The sequence below is a fragment of the Diplotaxodon limnothrissa genome, linkage group LG13 (genome assembly GCF_057381915.1).
Source record: "Diplotaxodon limnothrissa isolate DT_005_m linkage group LG13, D_limnothrissa_male_GT1.1, whole genome shotgun sequence".
Lineage (NCBI taxonomy): Eukaryota > Metazoa > Chordata > Actinopteri > Cichliformes > Cichlidae > Diplotaxodon > Diplotaxodon limnothrissa.
This window is the reverse complement of record NC_140608.1, coordinates 13042421-13060943: the sequence shown is the minus strand read 5'-3', so window position 1 is coordinate 13060943 and position 18523 is coordinate 13042421. Positions and strand designations below refer to the sequence as shown.

The window sequence follows — 18523 nt, the reverse complement described above, 5'->3', positions numbered from 1 at the left end:
TGCTTATTGCATGTGTTAAGCTCACATGAGGGGTTTTTTTTCTACTTGAAAAATTGTCAGTTTTTTCTGCCCACAGTCAGAATACTAAGACCAACTAATGTTTTTATCCTTTTATTTCATAAAGGTGGAGGCTCAACTCCAGCCTGAGCTTCTGCCTGCGACAGTATGAGGTTCCTCTGAGAAACCACATTAAACATTCAATACATTTGAAACGTTCACTAAAATAATGGTGCTAATCATTTCACATTTACTTAAAGTACTTAATCCGACGTCATGGTTTGAATATTCCCTATTTCTAGCTGACCACTACAAAAAAAAGAAACATTACATTTCTTTTAAATCTTCACATTCGCCATCATTCTCTTCATTTCATACCTCATTCTTCCTCATTTATGGATCTATCTGATCTCTACACTCAGGAAAACATTACCACACCAGCTGTGTTCTTTGATTCTAGGCCTTTGGCTTTCTGCCGTCTTTGTTTAAATTGCATTTTTGTCAATGGGATTCCTTGTGTACATTTGTTTCTTTGTGTAGTATAGGTGCAGCTGTAAGACTGGTGATTAGCCATGATGTAATAGATTATTTTTGCTAATCAAGACTCTGTTAAATGTGCGAGAAAACCGAGCTCACTCGTGCAATCGAGATCATTGGTGAGAGCCTTCTGACTAACAAGAACCCAACACTCCTCACAGCACCCCACTCTCAGTTACACAGCTCCCTGTGCCTTATGTGCTGTTTTGATCATGGAAACCAAAGAGGTCACAGTTGTAAATTCTATTTTGATGAAGAGTCATATGATTGTATCCATTTATGCCTTAATATTCAACAAATTAAAAAAAACAAAAAAACAAAAAACAGCAAACGTTGAATCCCAGTGGCTTCATTACACAACATGAGCACAAAGAACCAGACAGCGGTTCTCTAATCTTTTTTTTTTATTGTTTAATTATTTACATTATCCAGTTTCATTGACAGAAGGTGACACTCATAGATAAGACATTAAACAGAGGAAAACTCCTATAACAAAACAGTGTCAGCTGTAGGTGAACTTACAGGTTTGGTACACTCGCCACCAAAACGTCCTGAAGCTCTACAGACTGTTTTTTGTTTCTCTCTTAAGACTTTCTTAATCCCATCAGAAGTGCTTCTCAAGGATCTAATTACATACTCTGTCATTAATAAATGCCAAAAAGCTGGGCCAAAATGAAATATTCTTAAAGGTACTTTTTAAAGAAGTGTGATATATGCTAGCGTGTGCTTCTAAAGTTGTAAAACACAGCAAATTTAAGACATCGGTGGTCCGCTAAATGCTAACGGATTCAGACTAAGATTCAGACTTCTAATTATTTGCTAAGTTGAGCCACATTTACAGCAGAAAGCCCGCAGGTACTAAAGGAAAAAAAAAGAAAGGCTGAAATAGCCGCAAGGCTATTTTACATTTTGACTTATAATTTATGCCTCCAGAGATCCGAACTTGACCTGTTATCTCACACAGTGGGAATGGTAGTAGTGCAAACAGCTTCCTGTGGCACGTTTACAACAGTTTTTTATAGTCATGACAATACGGTTTCTTAAGCCACGTTTTTGGTTGAGCAGTAGCTACACCTCTTACAATAATATGGCAGCCACTGAGGGAATACACATTTTGTAATAGCACCTTTTAAGAATAAAGCACTGAACTTGTGTAAGTATACTGCCCCCCCCAACAGCTTTGAGGTAAAACACTGCTGCTAGTGATGTGGAGGTATTTATATTTTACTATTGTACTGTCCCTTTACTTTACTGACTTTGACTAGTGATTGTATGTGTATTTTTAAAGCACCGATACCTGGAGGTTATTTGGCCTCGGAAAGGACAGTGAAAAAAGATTAGTTACTGAGATGCCATCTGCAATGTCCCTCTCCTCACTGGGAGGATGTCCCTTCATATGTCTGCTGGCTACAACTGCTCACATGTATAACTACCTTCTCACATCTTGAAAGCTGACTTATCCCTCCCTAACTGTGGTTTCAGTTGTTTTGTTTTGTTTTTCTGTTAAAAAAGTGTTCAATCAGTTGCATTGGAGCTGGAAGTTGTAGTCCATGAAGAGGAGTCTTGTTCAGCATCCAGGCGGAGATCAGGACAGGCTGGTGGAGTATTTACAAGACAAGCTTTTTGGGCACTTCCCAAGAAAACTCCGGTCGGCCAAAGTGGCCGTAAGAGGCTGTCTGCTGGTAAATCGGCCTCTTCAGGTTCAGATCCCTAAGAAGAACACACAAGGGATGAGACATCGCTGGTGAGAAAGGACTGTGAAGATTTTGATCAAAACCATTTGAAGCCATAAATTCTTATACAGAGCAGAAAAAAACCATAAAGGTGAAACATGTTGTGCAATGAGCTGTAAGCACTGATTGTTTGCATGTCCTCTTGTGAGCTTGGAGTTTTTTGTTTGTATTTGGCGTACATGGGTGGCAAAGTTTGTCTGTGTGTCAGAATGGCTTGTACTGCACTTTGGACCAACCTCCAACATTTATCGATTACAGAACTCTTAAACACTTGAACCAAAATGAAGTCATTGGTTATGCGGCTCTTAACAATTAACGATTTTGGTAAATCAATTAAAAGTAGTTGGTATTGTTGAGTACGTTAAATTGGGTACTTTAAGTGCTTTAAGTTACTTAAAGTTACTGTGCTTTAAGTTACTTTCTGTTATATATATATACTGTTACAATGATGAATGTTCATATTAGTAAAACATCTCAAAACACAACTTTCTTCTTGTTTTGCTCTGTACTATATCAGTTAGAGTGGATGCTGTGTTCCTGTTGGAGGGGCAGCCAATCAAAAGAAAGAGGATGAACTAAAGGGCTGCACCAAAGCTTATTATCAAATAAATCATTATTTTTATATGTGAATCATGCAACGCTACATTAGTAGAGTGAAGATGGATAAAATAAACAAACAGCATAATAGATCCACTTTAAAATGAAATGCTCACCTATAACGCTGCATCTCAACAAGAACATTATAATAGAAAAGGGAAATCTAGGGCTAGGTTTAAATAGAGGGAAATTATCCTAAAAGGATCAGCTAAAAGTGGAAGAATCTAAATGTAAAAGGACAGCAAAAAGGATATCATATCTTTGAAGCCACCCGGCGGGTTATGTGTCCACCACGATTCCCTCTCCAATGGATAGTATTGAAAAAAAAGAAAAGAAAAGAGGAAGAATTTTCTGTATCTAACTATACTTCAACAATTTCAACTTTGATTTTTGGTGTGATTCTCTCTTAGTTTGCTTCTCTTTCCCCTCTTCCCCTGCCCCTCCCTGAGCCTGGTTCTGCTGGAGGTTTCTTCCTGTTGAAAGGGAGTTCTTCCTTCACCCTGTCGCCAAATGCTTGGTCATTGTTAGGGGTCTTTCTAATATTGTATGGTCTTTAACTTACAGAATAAAGGACCTTGAGGCAACTGTTGTTGTGAATTGGAGCTATATAAATAAAGTTGAACTGAAGTTTGAACTTAAATATTTACTTATATATTAAATTCATGTAAATGTTGCTGAACTGTACAATCAAAACTGCTCCCAACAATCATAGATGTTTACATCTGCGCTGTAACTGCAATAATTTAATTAACCGATTCGCACTACAACCTGGGTTTTCCTCTTATCTGTAGTTTATTTTATTTTATTTAATAACTGTACAGTACTCGTGTTTATAGTAACCATTGTCCTTGATGTAAATATGTAAAGAAAAAAAATTGTGTATGTTTCTGTTCTGTGTCCTGTGTACTGTTTGTTTGTATATGTGTCTTTCTGGCTGCTGTTACAACCAAATTTCCCCTTGTGGGACAATTAAAGGATTATTCTATTCTATTCTATTCTAAATTCATCAAGATATATGATGAATCTGATTTTTGATCAGTTATTTAATCCTCAAAATGCCAAAAATAGTTCCTAATTTTTTTTAACTCATATTTAGAAAGCAAGCAGAACATCTTCATGTTTGAGTAAATATTCATATTTAATCTTATGCAAACGTCATGTTTATGTGTTTTTACCTGACAATGACTCCTGGCCTGAGATCAAAGTTCTTGTTGACAATCTTGAGCAATTCTGACTCTGACTTCTGAGAGGACCCGTATGTGAACAAGGAGATGGAAAGAGGTTGGGCCACTCCGATCGCATAAGACACCTGGAACACACACAGAGATGTGGTTTGCATATTTGTACTGTACTCCAGTCATCTGTCATCTATGCACAGCTTTGGAGGGTTAAGCTGTAACTTCACCTGAACCAGAACTCTCCTGCACAGTTTGGCTTTAACCAGAGACTTGGCCACCCAGCGAGCAGCATAGGCAGCAGAGCGATCAACCTTTGAGAAATCTTTGCCAGAGAAAGCTCCGCCACCGTGAGCCCCCCAGCCACCGTATGTGTCTACAATAATCTTCCTTCCTGTTACACCAGCATCACCCTGTTTGCAAAAAAGGAAGAAGATGAGCAAAAACCAGTGATGACTTTCTAGTTTGCTTTATTATTTTTCCCCCAGTGTGTGATGATTACCTGTGGTCCTCCAATGACGAAGCGACCACTTGGCTGGAGATGGTAGACGGTTTTGCTGTCCAAATATTTTGCAGGGACCACGGATTTGATCACCTGACAGAAACAAGCCAGCATTAAAACCAAACATGTGACTTTATTTCCCACACGACACATTACACAGAGCCCAGTCAGGTGTGTTCATGAGGATCTACCATTTCCATTAGGACTCTCTGTTGTTCCTCCAGAGTGACGCCGTCATCGTGCTGGACAGAGATCACAATGGTGTGAACTCTCTTGGGGATCACAGCTCCATTCTTCTGGTCATAATGCACGGTCACCTGTGGGATTAACAAGAATTGGTACACTCACTGAAGCTGTAGTTAGCTGTTTTATGGTGCCTGTGACAACACAGCTTCAGACAGGTTATCAGATTTTCTAATGAAATATATCCAAGCTTGAAAGAAAAAGTTCCCAAACTGCTGTGGTGTTGTGTTTTGGGTAAGTAAAAAATGTGCACATGTTGCACGACCTCACCTGTGTTTTAGAGTCGGCACGCAGCCAGGGAACGATGCCATTGCGTCTAAGTTCAGACATCTTTTCATTGAGTTTGTGAGCTAAGACGATGGTGAGCGGCATGCACTCCTCCGTCTCGTCTGTGGCATAGCCGAACATCAGACCCTACAGAACGAGTCAGAAAATCAGTGAAGGCAAAACAAAGAAGTAAACAAGGAATATCAAAATACTGATATTCAGCATGCTCTTTTATCAGTAATATCTTCAGCACTTTCTATTATCATATGACACAAAATACATAAAATATAAGCTATGAAAAGAACAATAATGGCTAATGGTCATACAGGCATTTATAGAAGACAAAATAGAAGTAGATGTTGAAATGATAAAAACAAATATCAGGTAGATTATACCGTGTATGGTTATGGGACTTTATATATAATATAGTCAAATTACTCCATATTTCATTGGTTAGTCTTAAGCATGGGATAATTTTTTTCAGCCAGAAGTCTCTTATAGAAATTATGATCCTGAGCCGTGAGTTTGTCTCTTACTGAGGTATAATGCAGAGAAAGCATCAATTTAATCTAAACATGTTATTTCTTTATCTTTTGCCCAAACTACACTGATTCACTCAAGTACTGCACTCATATACAATTGTATAATTTAATAATTTCCTTTCTCTGCTGCATTATACTTCTACTCCACGACATACTGGACATATTTTTTATCATGCTTCAGATTACTTAAAGACTGTGAGCAATTTCATGAAAAGGAAGTTTCGCCTCTACACATCAAAGTTTTATCCTCAAATTTGTGACCCTTTAAAGAGCCACAAACACTTGGCTGGGGACCCTATTTACTATACTACAATACATTTATTTGCAAAAGTAACATAAACACTTATCGAATCTAATAATGATATATCAGTCACGAAGCACATTTTTCTGCCTTACAATCAGCTTGTAACATTTAGGATTTTAAATATTGGACTAGATAAAACTACTTTTTCCACCTCTACTGAACTGATAAACCTGAACACACCAACACTATTGCACCAGATCTCGTCTGTATTCTCTACTGTTGAAGTAAAGAGTCAAACAAACTGTGCTCGGTCAGGGTCACTCACTTGTCAAGCCAAAGTGACCCAGTGACACTGCTGTGGCCCTACCTGGTCTCCAGCTCCAATGTCTTCTTCTTTCCGGTCAACATGGACCCCCTGAGCAATGTCTGGACTCTGCTGCTCCAGGGCCACCAGCACATTACACGTCTTGTAGTCGAAACCTTCAGAAGGGAAGTGAATTGGATTGAGATGGTTAAGAGGGAAACGCTAAATACAGAGAACAGAAATAATGTCTATTTTTTTGCTTTCTCACCTTTCTCCGAGTTGTCGTAGCCGATGTGCTTGATGGTGTCCCTCACCACCCTCTGATAGTCCACGACGGCCCGAGATGTGATCTCTCCGCAGAGCAACACCATGCCAGTCTTACACACCGTCTCTGCCAATGCAAACTTTAATTACAAAGCTGTTTTGCCATCACCAGCAAGTTGTCCACACTGAAATACAATAAACAGTATCAACACTGCATACGACATAAAATCCAGGTGAAATTCAGACCAGTGGGTTAGTTGGCTTATACTCTGCCTTCATCATGTGGTCCCTTTTTTTGCTAAGACAAACTGATTCATTAGATTGTGCCTCTTCTTGGTTTTGCCATTTTTTTTAACGGAAAAAGAGACAAATTCTGGCTCACCACAGGCCACTTTGGCATCGGGATCCTGCTTCAGATGTGCATCCAGGACAGCATCACTGATCTGGTCACAAATCTTGTCTGTGGACACATAACAGGTAAAAACATCAGATTCCGAAGATTTTTTACAAATGCATTGAAAAAAACGACATATTGCATTTTAAATTGCACGCTTAGCCTAACACTAATAATAGAAGATGTCAATTTTGTAATTTATATGAAAGCATGAAAGGTTACATCCTAATATTTCACATAGCAGTAGTTGAATGTTTTACTTTAGCATGGCAGCAGGGCAATGCCTCACTATACAGCCCATTCATCTGTCTGTGTCGTCCTGCTGAAGCAATGCAGGAGACCGGTTACATCAGAAAGCCCATCAGCATCTGACTACTCTGCTGGTGAAACAGGTGCATCTTAGGAAAAGCCACTAAAATAGCCACTATCTGTGGGAACAGCCCAGACTTTGAGTTGTGTTATCAAATTCAAAAGTGTGTACTGCAATGTTCTGCCAAGGCCACCCAACTCTGTTACTGAACAAACAGTAGAAGTAAAACTTCAAACCTGTGAAGTTTATCATTAAAATTGGCTTCAGGAGTGCTACGTGCTTCCAAAATGAAATTATTATTTTTTTAAAGAACCTCCTTAAATGATAAATACAGGGACACCATGATGTGTGACACATGGATCTACATCACTTGCTGTTTCAGAGGACAGTTTGAAAGGGATTTTGAATTCAGGCGCATTGGTATTACCTTTTGTATGCTTCATCCTCTCATAAGCACTTTGTCAGATTAGCATACTTTTACTTCAGAACTACATTAATATAGATCCAGATTAAAAGAGCAGTTTTACTTTTTAATTATTTTATTTATTTAATTTTTTAACAGTCGGCATTTATGTGATACTGCCCCTGTCTGTGAAGCTGCAGAACTCTTACTCATTATCGATTTAGCACATGGGACTTTGAAAGGTTACATATTTGTGAAAGGATTACAAAACACATTGACGGGGCACCGTGGGGTTTAAAGGCAACATGGAGGACAGAGTACAACTACAAGTTAAGCAAGGTTTGTGTGGAACATCTGGGAGTCATTTTACTGAGTATTTGATATAATTTAACTAGATTAAAGTATAACATAGTCAAACTAATTTTACCACATTGTCACTTCTTATCTTATTGTGTACTTGAGACATTGTTCTTGAAGAGCATTTTGCGTGTCTTTAGATCTCTTCTTTTGCACACTAAATTAAACGTGTGTGTCTGCCCTCTTCTTGGACATTTTTTAAGCATGTAACTGTGCACCAGTCAGACACACATTTGCTTCCAGCTGCCTACAAGTGAGAGTGAAGGCCACTAAACACATGTTGCTGTGAATGGAATACCATCCATGCCTGGCGGGTAAACACGCAGCACTGTGGAGTTACTTTGGACATAGTGTCCAGCTTGCATCAAGTTTATTTATATGCATGCTATTTCTGCAAGATAACACTGCATTTTCAATGGAAGTGTTGAGCTTATAATTGAAAATGCATTAAAATTTAATGTCACTGTAGCAGAGGTGGCTAGACTTTGTAAAAAGACTCACCTGGATGTCCCTCTCCAACGGACTCTGAAGTGAACATGAAAGAACCTTCTTCCAGATGATCACTCATTTTTTCTGTGGGGTAAGGTTATTCAATTTCCAGTGCAGAGAGATCCTAAGGTGGCTTTATATTCCTACTGGCGTTCTTTACCAGAAAGATAAAAGAAAGGGAGGCCAACAGCCCTGCAGCCAAAGCGTAATCTGTCCTGCAAACTTCACATCTGTGTCCACATGGCCCAATATATATGGCTAAGGGGACACACACGCATTCTGTAACTCATCTACACACACACACACACACACACACACACACACACACACACACACACACACACACACGAATCCATGGGACAGTCCATTCCAGGGGGAGTGGATGATGGGAGGGAATTTCAGCTCAAACTGCTTGTTAACCCTTTGTAAACATTGTAATGTTCAATAGTGTGTTTTCAGTCTCCACCTGCTCTGACTGCTCTGCTTCAGGGCGGGACGTTTCCGTGTCCAAGCAGAAACATCTTTGAGAAGGAGTTCCCCTACCCCCCACAACACACAGGTGGGACAGCCAAGTTAGGGTAGCCTATGGACAGAGAGAGAAAGGTAGCTGCTGTTAGCAGGAAAATGATGCAATTACTTGTGTTTACATCATTCAAGTAAATCAGTTTACACTGCTGTGGTGAAAAGACACAAAAAATTACTAGAAAGGACTTATGAATAAGAGAAACTTTAAAAGTTACACAGTAAAACTAAATCAACAAATAAAATAGAAAAAAATCAATCTGTGGTTTCAAAAATATGGAAATAAATTAAAAACAGAACACTGTACTACATTTTAATGTTTCCTTTTACAGTGTAGTTCATTATTTGGTGTACTGACCAAAATGATTTTCTATTCATTCATTTGAATTTGATACGTTTTCCTGATTTTACATTTTATTAAACTGCAGCTGGAAATTGACCAACATTTCTTCGAATACACTTGAGCTGCTTATGAATTTTATACTTCTTTTTTATACTTCTTTATACTCTACTCGGTGCTATTAAACATTGTTACTGCTCAAATATTTTCAAGCTTACGATTCATTTCATCATGTAGACATTTGCCAGTAGTTTAATAACTACAAATACCAACCACAAAAATGTACCATATAAAGGCACATTTGATTTAAAGGGCACAAAACAGTCACCTTCATCATAAGTGTCCTATTTATAACATCTGATTTTAATTATTAGTGCAATTCAAATAGAAATCAAATTAAAGGGAAAATTAAGGTTAAAAAATACTGCCTCAAAACTCCACTCCACTACATGAGCAAACATACCTGTTTTTTTATGACTGTATTCTCTAACTGAAATCTCCAAGTCCCAATAAAGTCACAACTTTAAAGAAAAAACACTCTAAAAGCAAAAGACATTTTAAAAAGAATAAATACGTGAAATTTGTACTTTGGTTCAGATCTATATAATTAGTTTATTTCATTGCCAATAATTAGGTTTAGAGAAGACAGTCACCTGTTGCCTGAATGCACTTTTCCATCCAAGTCCCAGCCTGGGGCTCTTGTCTTTGTATACAACTGCAGAAAATATCAAACCCTGTCCGGAGAGAAGATCAAATAAATGAAGATATGTCTCTTAGATACCTAATGACCTTCTCGTGATTCACCGTGTCTGTGTTTTTGCAAAATATTAGGAGCTATAAAGGGATGCTTAGGAAAAGATCCTCACTATCATATAAATACAAACACAATACATGCTTGAAGAAACATTAACATACAGAAAAATGGCTCTGACTCAGTTTCTTGTCCCATTAAATGCAACAAGAGTGCAGTGGGCCAATCCTTTTTCTCTACGTCTTTCCATCATCTGGCTCTAATTTCACTCAGTGTTGAGTTGGCCTTGAGAAATGAGATGAGAATTTTAACTAGCTTCCTGTAGTGAATAAAATACCACTCTTCCTGACAGCTTTGGGACTTTTAAAGCAGATTTGATGTATGTATTATGCATTGTGGAACTTATTGCTGAAAACAAGAGCTTTGCAATAATAATCGGCTTGATGAAATTAGTGAAAACAACTGATAATCAGGAATGCACACAAGAGAGGAATTTGGAATTTTTAGGAAATACAGGAGGGTAGGCGAAAATGAGAAACAGCTGTGTTGACTTACAAATAAATACCACTCACATAAGTAGCATGCTCACCGAACCTGAAATCTGCACAGCTATCTAGCTAAGATATCTGAACTATCTATTATATAGTTTATAGTTAAAATATTTAAAGGTAATATAAATTAGCATAGTGCAGCTAGAAAATTTTACAAAGGGGGCAAAGGAGGGACAAGAGGTCTTGGCAGGGTGGCACATATGTCTTCAGCGAAGTATGTGAAAATCCCCTATATGTAAATAGAGTCAACAAAATATCTACGAAACATTTATTGTATCGTTATCATAGAGAAAAATATAAATAGTAGATTAACATAATGGACAAAGAGTTAATAGCTTAAGATTGTTAGCTAAGATATTAAAAGCGATAAAAGTACTGTTTTTAACTGATGTACTGTTAAATATTAAGCCAAAGGTAAAAGCAAAAACAAGAAATATAAAAAACAAACAGTCAAACAACCTCCCACTCCCACCCCTGGCTAATTAGAGATATTTAGCTAAAAGTAATGTTGTAATATAAATGTAAAGGAAAAAAAAATTAGTAGTGATAACAATAATTAGATGAAACCATTATCAGGCAATCTGAAATTATTAAAATACTTGATAGCCAAAGAAAACAGCTAACAGTTAACAACGATATCGTAACTGTTAAGAAACAGCTAAAAATTTAGACATTTAGCTAAAATCATAGATAGTAAAAAAACAAAACAAAAACAAAACCCTTTGTTTATGGCTAAATCATTTGTTTTTCAACTCTAATTCATCATATAAGCTGAAAACCTTAAACAGTTGACAAATGCATCAATAGCTGATCTTAAATAGTTAATTTGAAATAGTAGGCACGTGTTAATTATATATACTTAGCTGAAAGCAACAGTTAAAATGTCACTAGCAATGCACAGTTAGCTAATATTTAGCTAAAAAATCGCCTAATATTCAAACATAAATTAGCTTAGTGCTAACTGAAACATTTTTCAATTGTAGAAATTAGCCAGAAATAATTTATCTACCTGTGTTGTTTTAGTAATAATTACATGAAAAACAATGAAACCTAATTTGACATTACAAATAAAAAATGGATAACCTAAATTCCTAGTTGAAAGAGTGAACTGTATACATGAAATGCAAAATAACAGCAATCAAACTATTTTTATGGATTGATCTAAAATACCTAATTTCCTTTGTACATTGCTATCTCAGATTTTAAAGCATGACTTAGCAAACATGTTGGGCAATAACAACATAGTAGGAGATTGTTAGTAGACATGCCTTATTTACTCATGTCTCCTGCTGTAAAAAATAAAACCAGTCAGAACCTGGTTAGATTTAGAGTGTACTGAGTGTCCTACCACAGGGACACTGCGCTACCTTCAAAATCGAATAATAAGCTATCTAATAGGAGACAGAGGTCAGAGGGGATTTAACATAACAAAACGTGAACTACATCAAACCAGAGAAGATGTGAAAGTCCTGTTTGATGCCAAAGAAAGTGGAGAACCACTCTGGTGTCATAACTGATTGACCTCTGGATCATACACCCCTGTATGTTTTGGTCTAAAAATGCTCAACACAAGCGCATGTTGCTGTGTGTACATGTGAACTCACAAAAAGAGAGTATTTGTTAATGATTGACTGAGAAAAATGGGTCAAAAGAAGGACATGACAGGCTCAGAAAAGTCAAAAATAGTGAGATATCTTGCAGAGGGATGCAGCAGTCTCAACATTGCAAAGCTTCTGAAGCGTGATCATCGAACAATCAAGCGTTTCATTCAAAATAGTCAACAGGGTCGCAAGAAGCGTGTGGAAAAACCAAGGCGCAAAATAACTGCCCATGAACTGAGAAAAGTCAAGCGTGCAGCTGCCAAGATGCCACTTGCCACCAGTTTGGCCATATTTCAGAGCTGCAACATGACTGGAGTGCCCAAAAGCACAAGGTGTGCAATACTCAGAGACATGGCCAAGGTAAGAAAGGCTGAAAGACGACCACCACTGAACAAGACACACAAGCTGAAACGTCAAGACTGGGCCAAGAAATATCTCAAGACTGGTTTTTCTAAGGTTTTATGGACTGATGAAATGAGAGTGAGTCTTGATGGGCCAGATGGATGGGCCCGTGGCTGGATTGGTAAAGGGCAGAGAGCTCCAGTCCGACTCAGACGCCAGCAAGGTGGAGGTGGAGTACTGGTTTGGGCTGGTATCATCAAAGATGAGCTTGTGGGGCCTTTTCGGGTTGAGGATGGAGTCAAGCTCAACTCCCAGTCCTACTGCCAGTTTCTGGAAGACACCTTCAAGCAGTGGTACAGGAAGAAGTCTGCATCCTTCAAGAAAAACATGATTTTCATGCAGGACAATGCTCCATCACACGCGTCCAAGTACTCCACAGCGTGGCTGGCAAGAAAGGGTATAAAAGAAGGAAAACTAATGACATGGCCTCCTTGTTCACCTGATCTGAACCCCATTGAGAACCTGTGGTCCATCATCAAATGTGAGATTTACAAGGAGGGAAAACAGTACACCTCTCTGAACAGTGTCTGGGAGGCTGTGGTTGCTGCTGCACGCAATGTTGATGGTGAACAGATCAAAACACTGACAGAATCCATGGATGGCAGGCTTTTGAGTGTCCTTGCAAAGAAAGGTGGCTATATTGGTCGCTGATTTGTTTTTGTTTTGTTTTTGAATGTCAGAAATGCATATTTGTGAATGTGGAAATGTTATATTGGTTTCACTGGTAAAAATAAATAATTGAAATGGGTATATATTTGCTTTTTGTTAAGTTGCCCAATAATTATGCACAGTAATAGTCACCCGCACACACAGATATCCCCCTAAAATAGCTAAAACTAAAAACAAACTAAAAACTACTTCCAAAAACATTCAGCTTTGATATTACTGAGTTTTTTGGGTTCATTGAGAACATGGTTGTTGTTCAATAATAAAATTATTCCTCAAAAATACAACTTGCCTAATAATTCTACAATCCCTGTAGTGGGGACCACTCTGAGTTCTTAAACTGATTATCATATTAATTCAAGCTAATTAGAAATTATTAGTATAAGCTCCATTCATTGAAGATTATCGTTACTATTTTGTTTCTATAAAGAAACTCCATGTAGAGCTGTCTTATTTATTTTTCTTCTATTTAATTGATGTGGAGGAACATTTGGGTATACACTAAAATGTGCCATGTAACCATGAATTGTTTGATATCTTCTAATTAGTCATTGTGTGTTTGAAATTTACCGAAGACACACACACTAGATAGGGTCTAAAGTTCAAATCCTCTTGAACTTTCAGCTACTAAGAGCCTGTCGGAAAATGAAAAGCACAAAAGATAGTAGACTTATGAACTTTGTATTTCTACAAGGGAGCTTTCCAGTGTATTTAAACCTTCACGTATTTTGAACATTAATTACCAAGTTCCATTTCTTTTTAATCGTCATTTAAGCTGCAATATTTCCCAATGTTGCCCCTCCAATCCGAAAGCACTTTGACAAGATCAAGCCACGTGACAGTGTAACCTCCTCCTGTTTGATTGGCTACCTGAAAGTGTGTCTTTTAAAGCCGGGTCATGGTTTCTGGGTCACCTCGGGGCTTGACGGTCAGTCAGACTCAAACTTGACAGAACAAGATATGTTAAGCGAACCCCGAGGGCCTCAGAGGAAGTGGGTGTTAACACCTGTTTGTCTTTCCTCAGGTTCAAGGACATGCAGTTTACCTCTGCAGCTCACCTCTCCACAACCTGAGCTCATCTAGTCACCAACCAGTTTCATCTGGATGGCAGTGAGAGCAGGCAGGAAAAGTCGGATCTCTCCTGGCTTGGACTTTTATTGCACAGTTGAGAGATTGCAGAGGGTTTAGTGTGTGCCCTACAACTTGTTATATAAGCAGCAGCAGTCAGTAAACAGCAGATAATGCACACAGTTTGTCACCAGATTTAATTTACTATATGCTCAGATACATAGTGATTTCTTATCAAAAGTTTGTGGTTTTGCAGACTTTTACTACCTACTGGCTTGTTGTTTGTAGTCATCTGAATTATTGGCTTGAAAATCCTTTCATATCAAAAATATGATTATTACAATTTGCTCACAATTTTAACAAATAAAGAAAGCAAATCTATCTCCACCATCAAGGTACCAGGCACAGATTACAATTGCTATCATTCTCACTCTCCTTCTTTAACTACAGATTTAGCTCGCTGATTGGCTTCACGAGTGCAATAAGAACGTAACATGTCAACCAATGCAAATGAGCAACAACACCACACAGGAGGTGGGGCGCAGTTCTTCAGCTTTGATTGGCTGTCTGTCCCACACACTCCCAGCAGCACTGGTCCCACACAACAGTGTTCTACATTTGTTTATATGTTTGCATTTGTGTGTTAGTGTGACGGGAACACCAGCAGGGAAACAAAGCCAAGATGTCACTTGAACCTCACAGATGAGTTTTACACAATGGTTAAAGCACATTAAATCATCACAAATGGATGAGTTTTTTCTAATATAAACGAAAACAAAAACAGGTCATCTGTTACGTTACCAAGTAAACGACCTATAATCATTTACAGCAACAAAAAGACGCCTCTGGGCAGATTAACCCAGCACATGGCTGAGCCAGAGGGAGTGCAGCAGCTGGGTTGGTGGAGAGTCACCCTGCCCTATCTGTACTCCAGCCCATTTGGGACTCTCAGCACATTCCTCTGTGAAGCTGACACCAATGAGTGAAATATTACCCTCAATACCACTCTAGCAATCCACTTTCCACATAGAAATCATGGAGCAAGGCATGATATTCGTTTGACTTGCCTCTGTGTAATTAAATCTTTCCTCAGTATCTTCTATCTTCAGTCCTTTGGCTTGTTGAAAAAGAGTACTACCACCAGTTTTTCTAACATTAATAGCAATGCCCTCAATATCAGGAAATATCCACCTGCAAAACCACTACATTAAAACGATTATTTATTTACTGGCCCACTCTATTTTACTGCATTATTAGGTAATAAAGTAGTAAACTGCAATGTCATTGTAATGGGAATGCTGATTTTAAGCATATATCAGTTGTTTTATTGCTACAGATAGGGACAAGCAGAAAAGGATACAAGGTTAGAAATAAACTAATGGGCAGCATTTAGCTTTTCAAGAAAAATTAGTTTACAAAAAAATAAGTCAAAATCAAGGTCAAATGTGAGAATTTGACTGATTTTGCATTTTAAATAGATTAAAATTTGTAATTTCATTAATCTGATTTAGGGAAAACAACAACCATTATGCTCATGATACTCAAATATATCTGACACTGAAACCAGACACCAACTCCTTAACCTGTAGTTTATCTGAGGTTAAATCTGGGCTTTCACAAAATTTCCAATTTAACAAAAATAAAACAGAAATGTCAGCAGATCATTGCACTCAACGGCAGACAGTTACACTTTGCATTAGTCCTTCACAACAAATCTAAAAAGTACAAAAAAAAAAAAAAAGCTGAACAAAAAAAATCATCAAATCAGTTCTCAAAGAGAGTGTTTTTCAATAAAAACGTTTAAGTAAAGTTAAAACATTTCTTTTTAACAATGTTTTTCTAACACCCAGAATGAATTAATGAAATTCGTTATATGTGGAACTGAGCAAAACCTGAATATCACAACTGCAGATGGCTCAACATGTCTAATAGACTAATGTGTGGTACACAGAGGCATGTTTAATCAATTCTTGACTTGGCTATAACTGGAAAACTGATTAAAATGTGGGATTGATGAATGAGCAAAACAATAATAAACAATGCTATTTGTATCATGGAAGTCAGCTACTGCAGACTTTGTAATGTCGTTAACCTCCTGCAGGTGTCAGTGTTGGTCTCAGCCGATCACAAGAGATGTCCAGTTACTTTCAGCTTGTTTTGCTGGCAAGTAATGAAGAATCACAGAAAAGTGCAACATCCATAAGCAACCTCTGAGTTCCTGTCTAGTTTTATTTATTAATGTTAGCAGCTTAATTGTAATTAGAACAACATAACTCATTAAATAAATATCCAAAAATGCTGTTGCACCACCGAGTCTGCATTGCTGCTTGATAAGCTGTCTGTGCTGCACCATGCTGAACCTGGTACTGAGAATTCAGCTCATCGTAATCCCTGTTTAACAGCAGATTTTGAGGAATTCCTTGCATGTTTTCTTCATATGAGTAAGGATTTGACTGTGATTGGGCTGATCTGAGGGTTGAGAGATTACCAGGCTGCTTGAAAACATAAGATTTCTCCACATTTCTCCGTGCAGCACAGCCTGGTAAGAGTTACTTTACAGATTCTAGTTCAGTTAAGTGCTTATACATTATTAATGACACTATTTTATGTTGTTTAGTTTGGTGACATTCAGAGGGACTGTCCCATGAAAAGACTTTGAGATCATCTTGATTCCCAGCTTGCATGAGCGTGCGATAAAGACGGAAACATATCTGAAAGTTAATCTTTGTGCTTGCTTTCTGTGCAGGTCTTCATAGAGCCAGTTTAGGACCATGGTGACTGTTACCACTGTCCTGAAGGCAGTGAGTCTGTTTGTTGCAGAGGTCATAAGCTCCATTACAGACTGGTTCCAGACCAAACCAGTCTGGGCCGACCTAAAAATATTGGAGGACACAGAGCTGAAGACAACTGGAGGGGGTAAGTCAAAGAACAGTATTAAAATTATAACAACTTAGAGATCTGAACATTTGAAATGCAAATTGTATTTTTTATTTGTGGTGGGAAAAAGTATATATATATATGTGTGTGTGTGTGTGTGTGTGTGTGTGTGTGTGTGTGTGTGTGTGTGTGTGTGTGTGTGTATTAACACAGGAACTTGTCTGCAAGACTGATAAACGGAGAGAGTAATTAAATTATGTGAAAAATTGTAAATTTGTAAAATTATCCAACACCATTCAAACTTTCATTAACATTTAGAGGAGAGAAGATTTTTAAGACACATAAATATGGTTCATTTTAAGGATGTGAGTTCTCTTTCTTTAAGGGAAACTCAGTGGCATTTAGATTCAGAAATGCTCTGCTGTCTCTTTTAGTCCATGAGAGACACAAGGCCAAAACCCTGTGGGAGAAGACTGGAGCTGTAGTCATGGTCGTACGCCGACCCGGATGATTACTGTGCAGAGAGGTATGAAGTGAGATACCCATGTGTGTAAAAAGAACTGCTTATCTTTCACTCATGCTTTTGATTCTTTCTTTCCTTGTCCCTCTAGGAGGCTGCTGAGCTGTCCTCTCTGAACTCCCAGCTGCAGGACCTTGAAGTTCCCCTCATTGCGGTGGTGAAAGAAAACCTCGGCAAGGAGCTGGACTGCTTCAAGAAATACTTTTTGGGGAAAGTCTACGTGGATCAGAAGGTCTTATGTTGCTCCTCTATGCAATGTTTTGGGATATTCAAAGAAAAAAGGAAGGTTTCATAATTAAAGCCAATAAGCTTTATATTCACTCTCACAGAAAAACTTCTATGGCCCACAAGTGAGGTGGATGTGTCTCTCCATGTTTCTGCGCATCGGTGTGTGGAGGAACATCTGGAGGGCCTACAGGAGGGGCTTCTGGGGAAACCTAAGAGGTGAAGGACTAGTGCTGGGAGGAGTCTTTGTCATTGGGCCAGGAGATCAGGTAGAGCACAAGTGAAGTTTGAAAAAATACCTTATCGCAAGTGTATCTGGATATTTTCATTGGTTATGATTGATTATATTTCTTCTCCCAGGGTATTCTACTGGAGCACCGGGAGAAGGAATTTGGGGATAAAGTGAATATGCTGGCAGTGCTCAGAGCAGCCCGCAAAATGCGAGAAGACATGAAAGGATAGATGCCAGAATTATTATTAGCTTGTGTGATAGTGATAGATAACATGTTCCTAAAAGCATGTCCTCTAGCAAATAAGAATGAACAAGCTGAGATGTCATGCGATGTGGTTAAAATGTGACACTTTAAATGTGTAATGACTCAATGTCTGGTTATATGAGCTCGACTGTGTAATGATGTTTTG

At 38.1% G+C, this 18523-nt stretch overlaps 1 protein-coding gene and 1 pseudogene across 1 annotated transcript; one reads left to right on the top strand and one right to left on the bottom strand.

The window, feature by feature from the left end:
• Positions 1-905: 905 nt before the first annotated feature.
• mat1a (methionine adenosyltransferase 1A) lies at positions 906-8596 on the bottom strand. Its single transcript, XM_085369862.1, has 10 exons — positions 8371-8596; positions 6788-6865; positions 6410-6532; positions 6205-6317; positions 5055-5198; positions 4733-4858; positions 4542-4634; positions 4270-4452; positions 4040-4173; positions 906-2244 (listed from the first exon to the last, which is right to left on the bottom strand). The coding sequence occupies exons 1-10, from the start codon at positions 8435-8437 to the stop codon at positions 2142-2144; spliced, it is 1164 nt and encodes a 387-aa protein (XP_085225988.1). The 5' UTR covers positions 8438-8596; the 3' UTR covers positions 906-2141.
• Positions 8597-17030: 8434 nt separating this feature from the next.
• On the top strand, positions 17031-18343 carry LOC146619952 (peroxiredoxin-like 2A; annotated as a pseudogene).
• Positions 18344-18523: the final 180 nt, after the last annotated feature.

What these genes read in the sequence shown, in the direction of transcription:
- mat1a (XM_085369862.1), bottom strand. Translation starts at nt 8,437, where the DNA reads ATGAGTGATCATCTGGAAGAAGGTTCTTTCATGTTCACTTCAGAGTCC. An exon ending in ACATTGGAGCTGGAGACCAG is followed by an intron (nt 5,199 to 6,204) that starts GTAGGGCCACAG and finishes CTCGTTCTGTAG; the next exon opens with GGTCTGATGTTCGGCTATGC. An exon ending in GTGCCGACTCTAAAACACAG is followed by an intron (nt 4,859 to 5,054) that starts GTGAGGTCGTGC and finishes TTAATCCCACAG; the next exon opens with GTGACCGTGCATTATGACCA.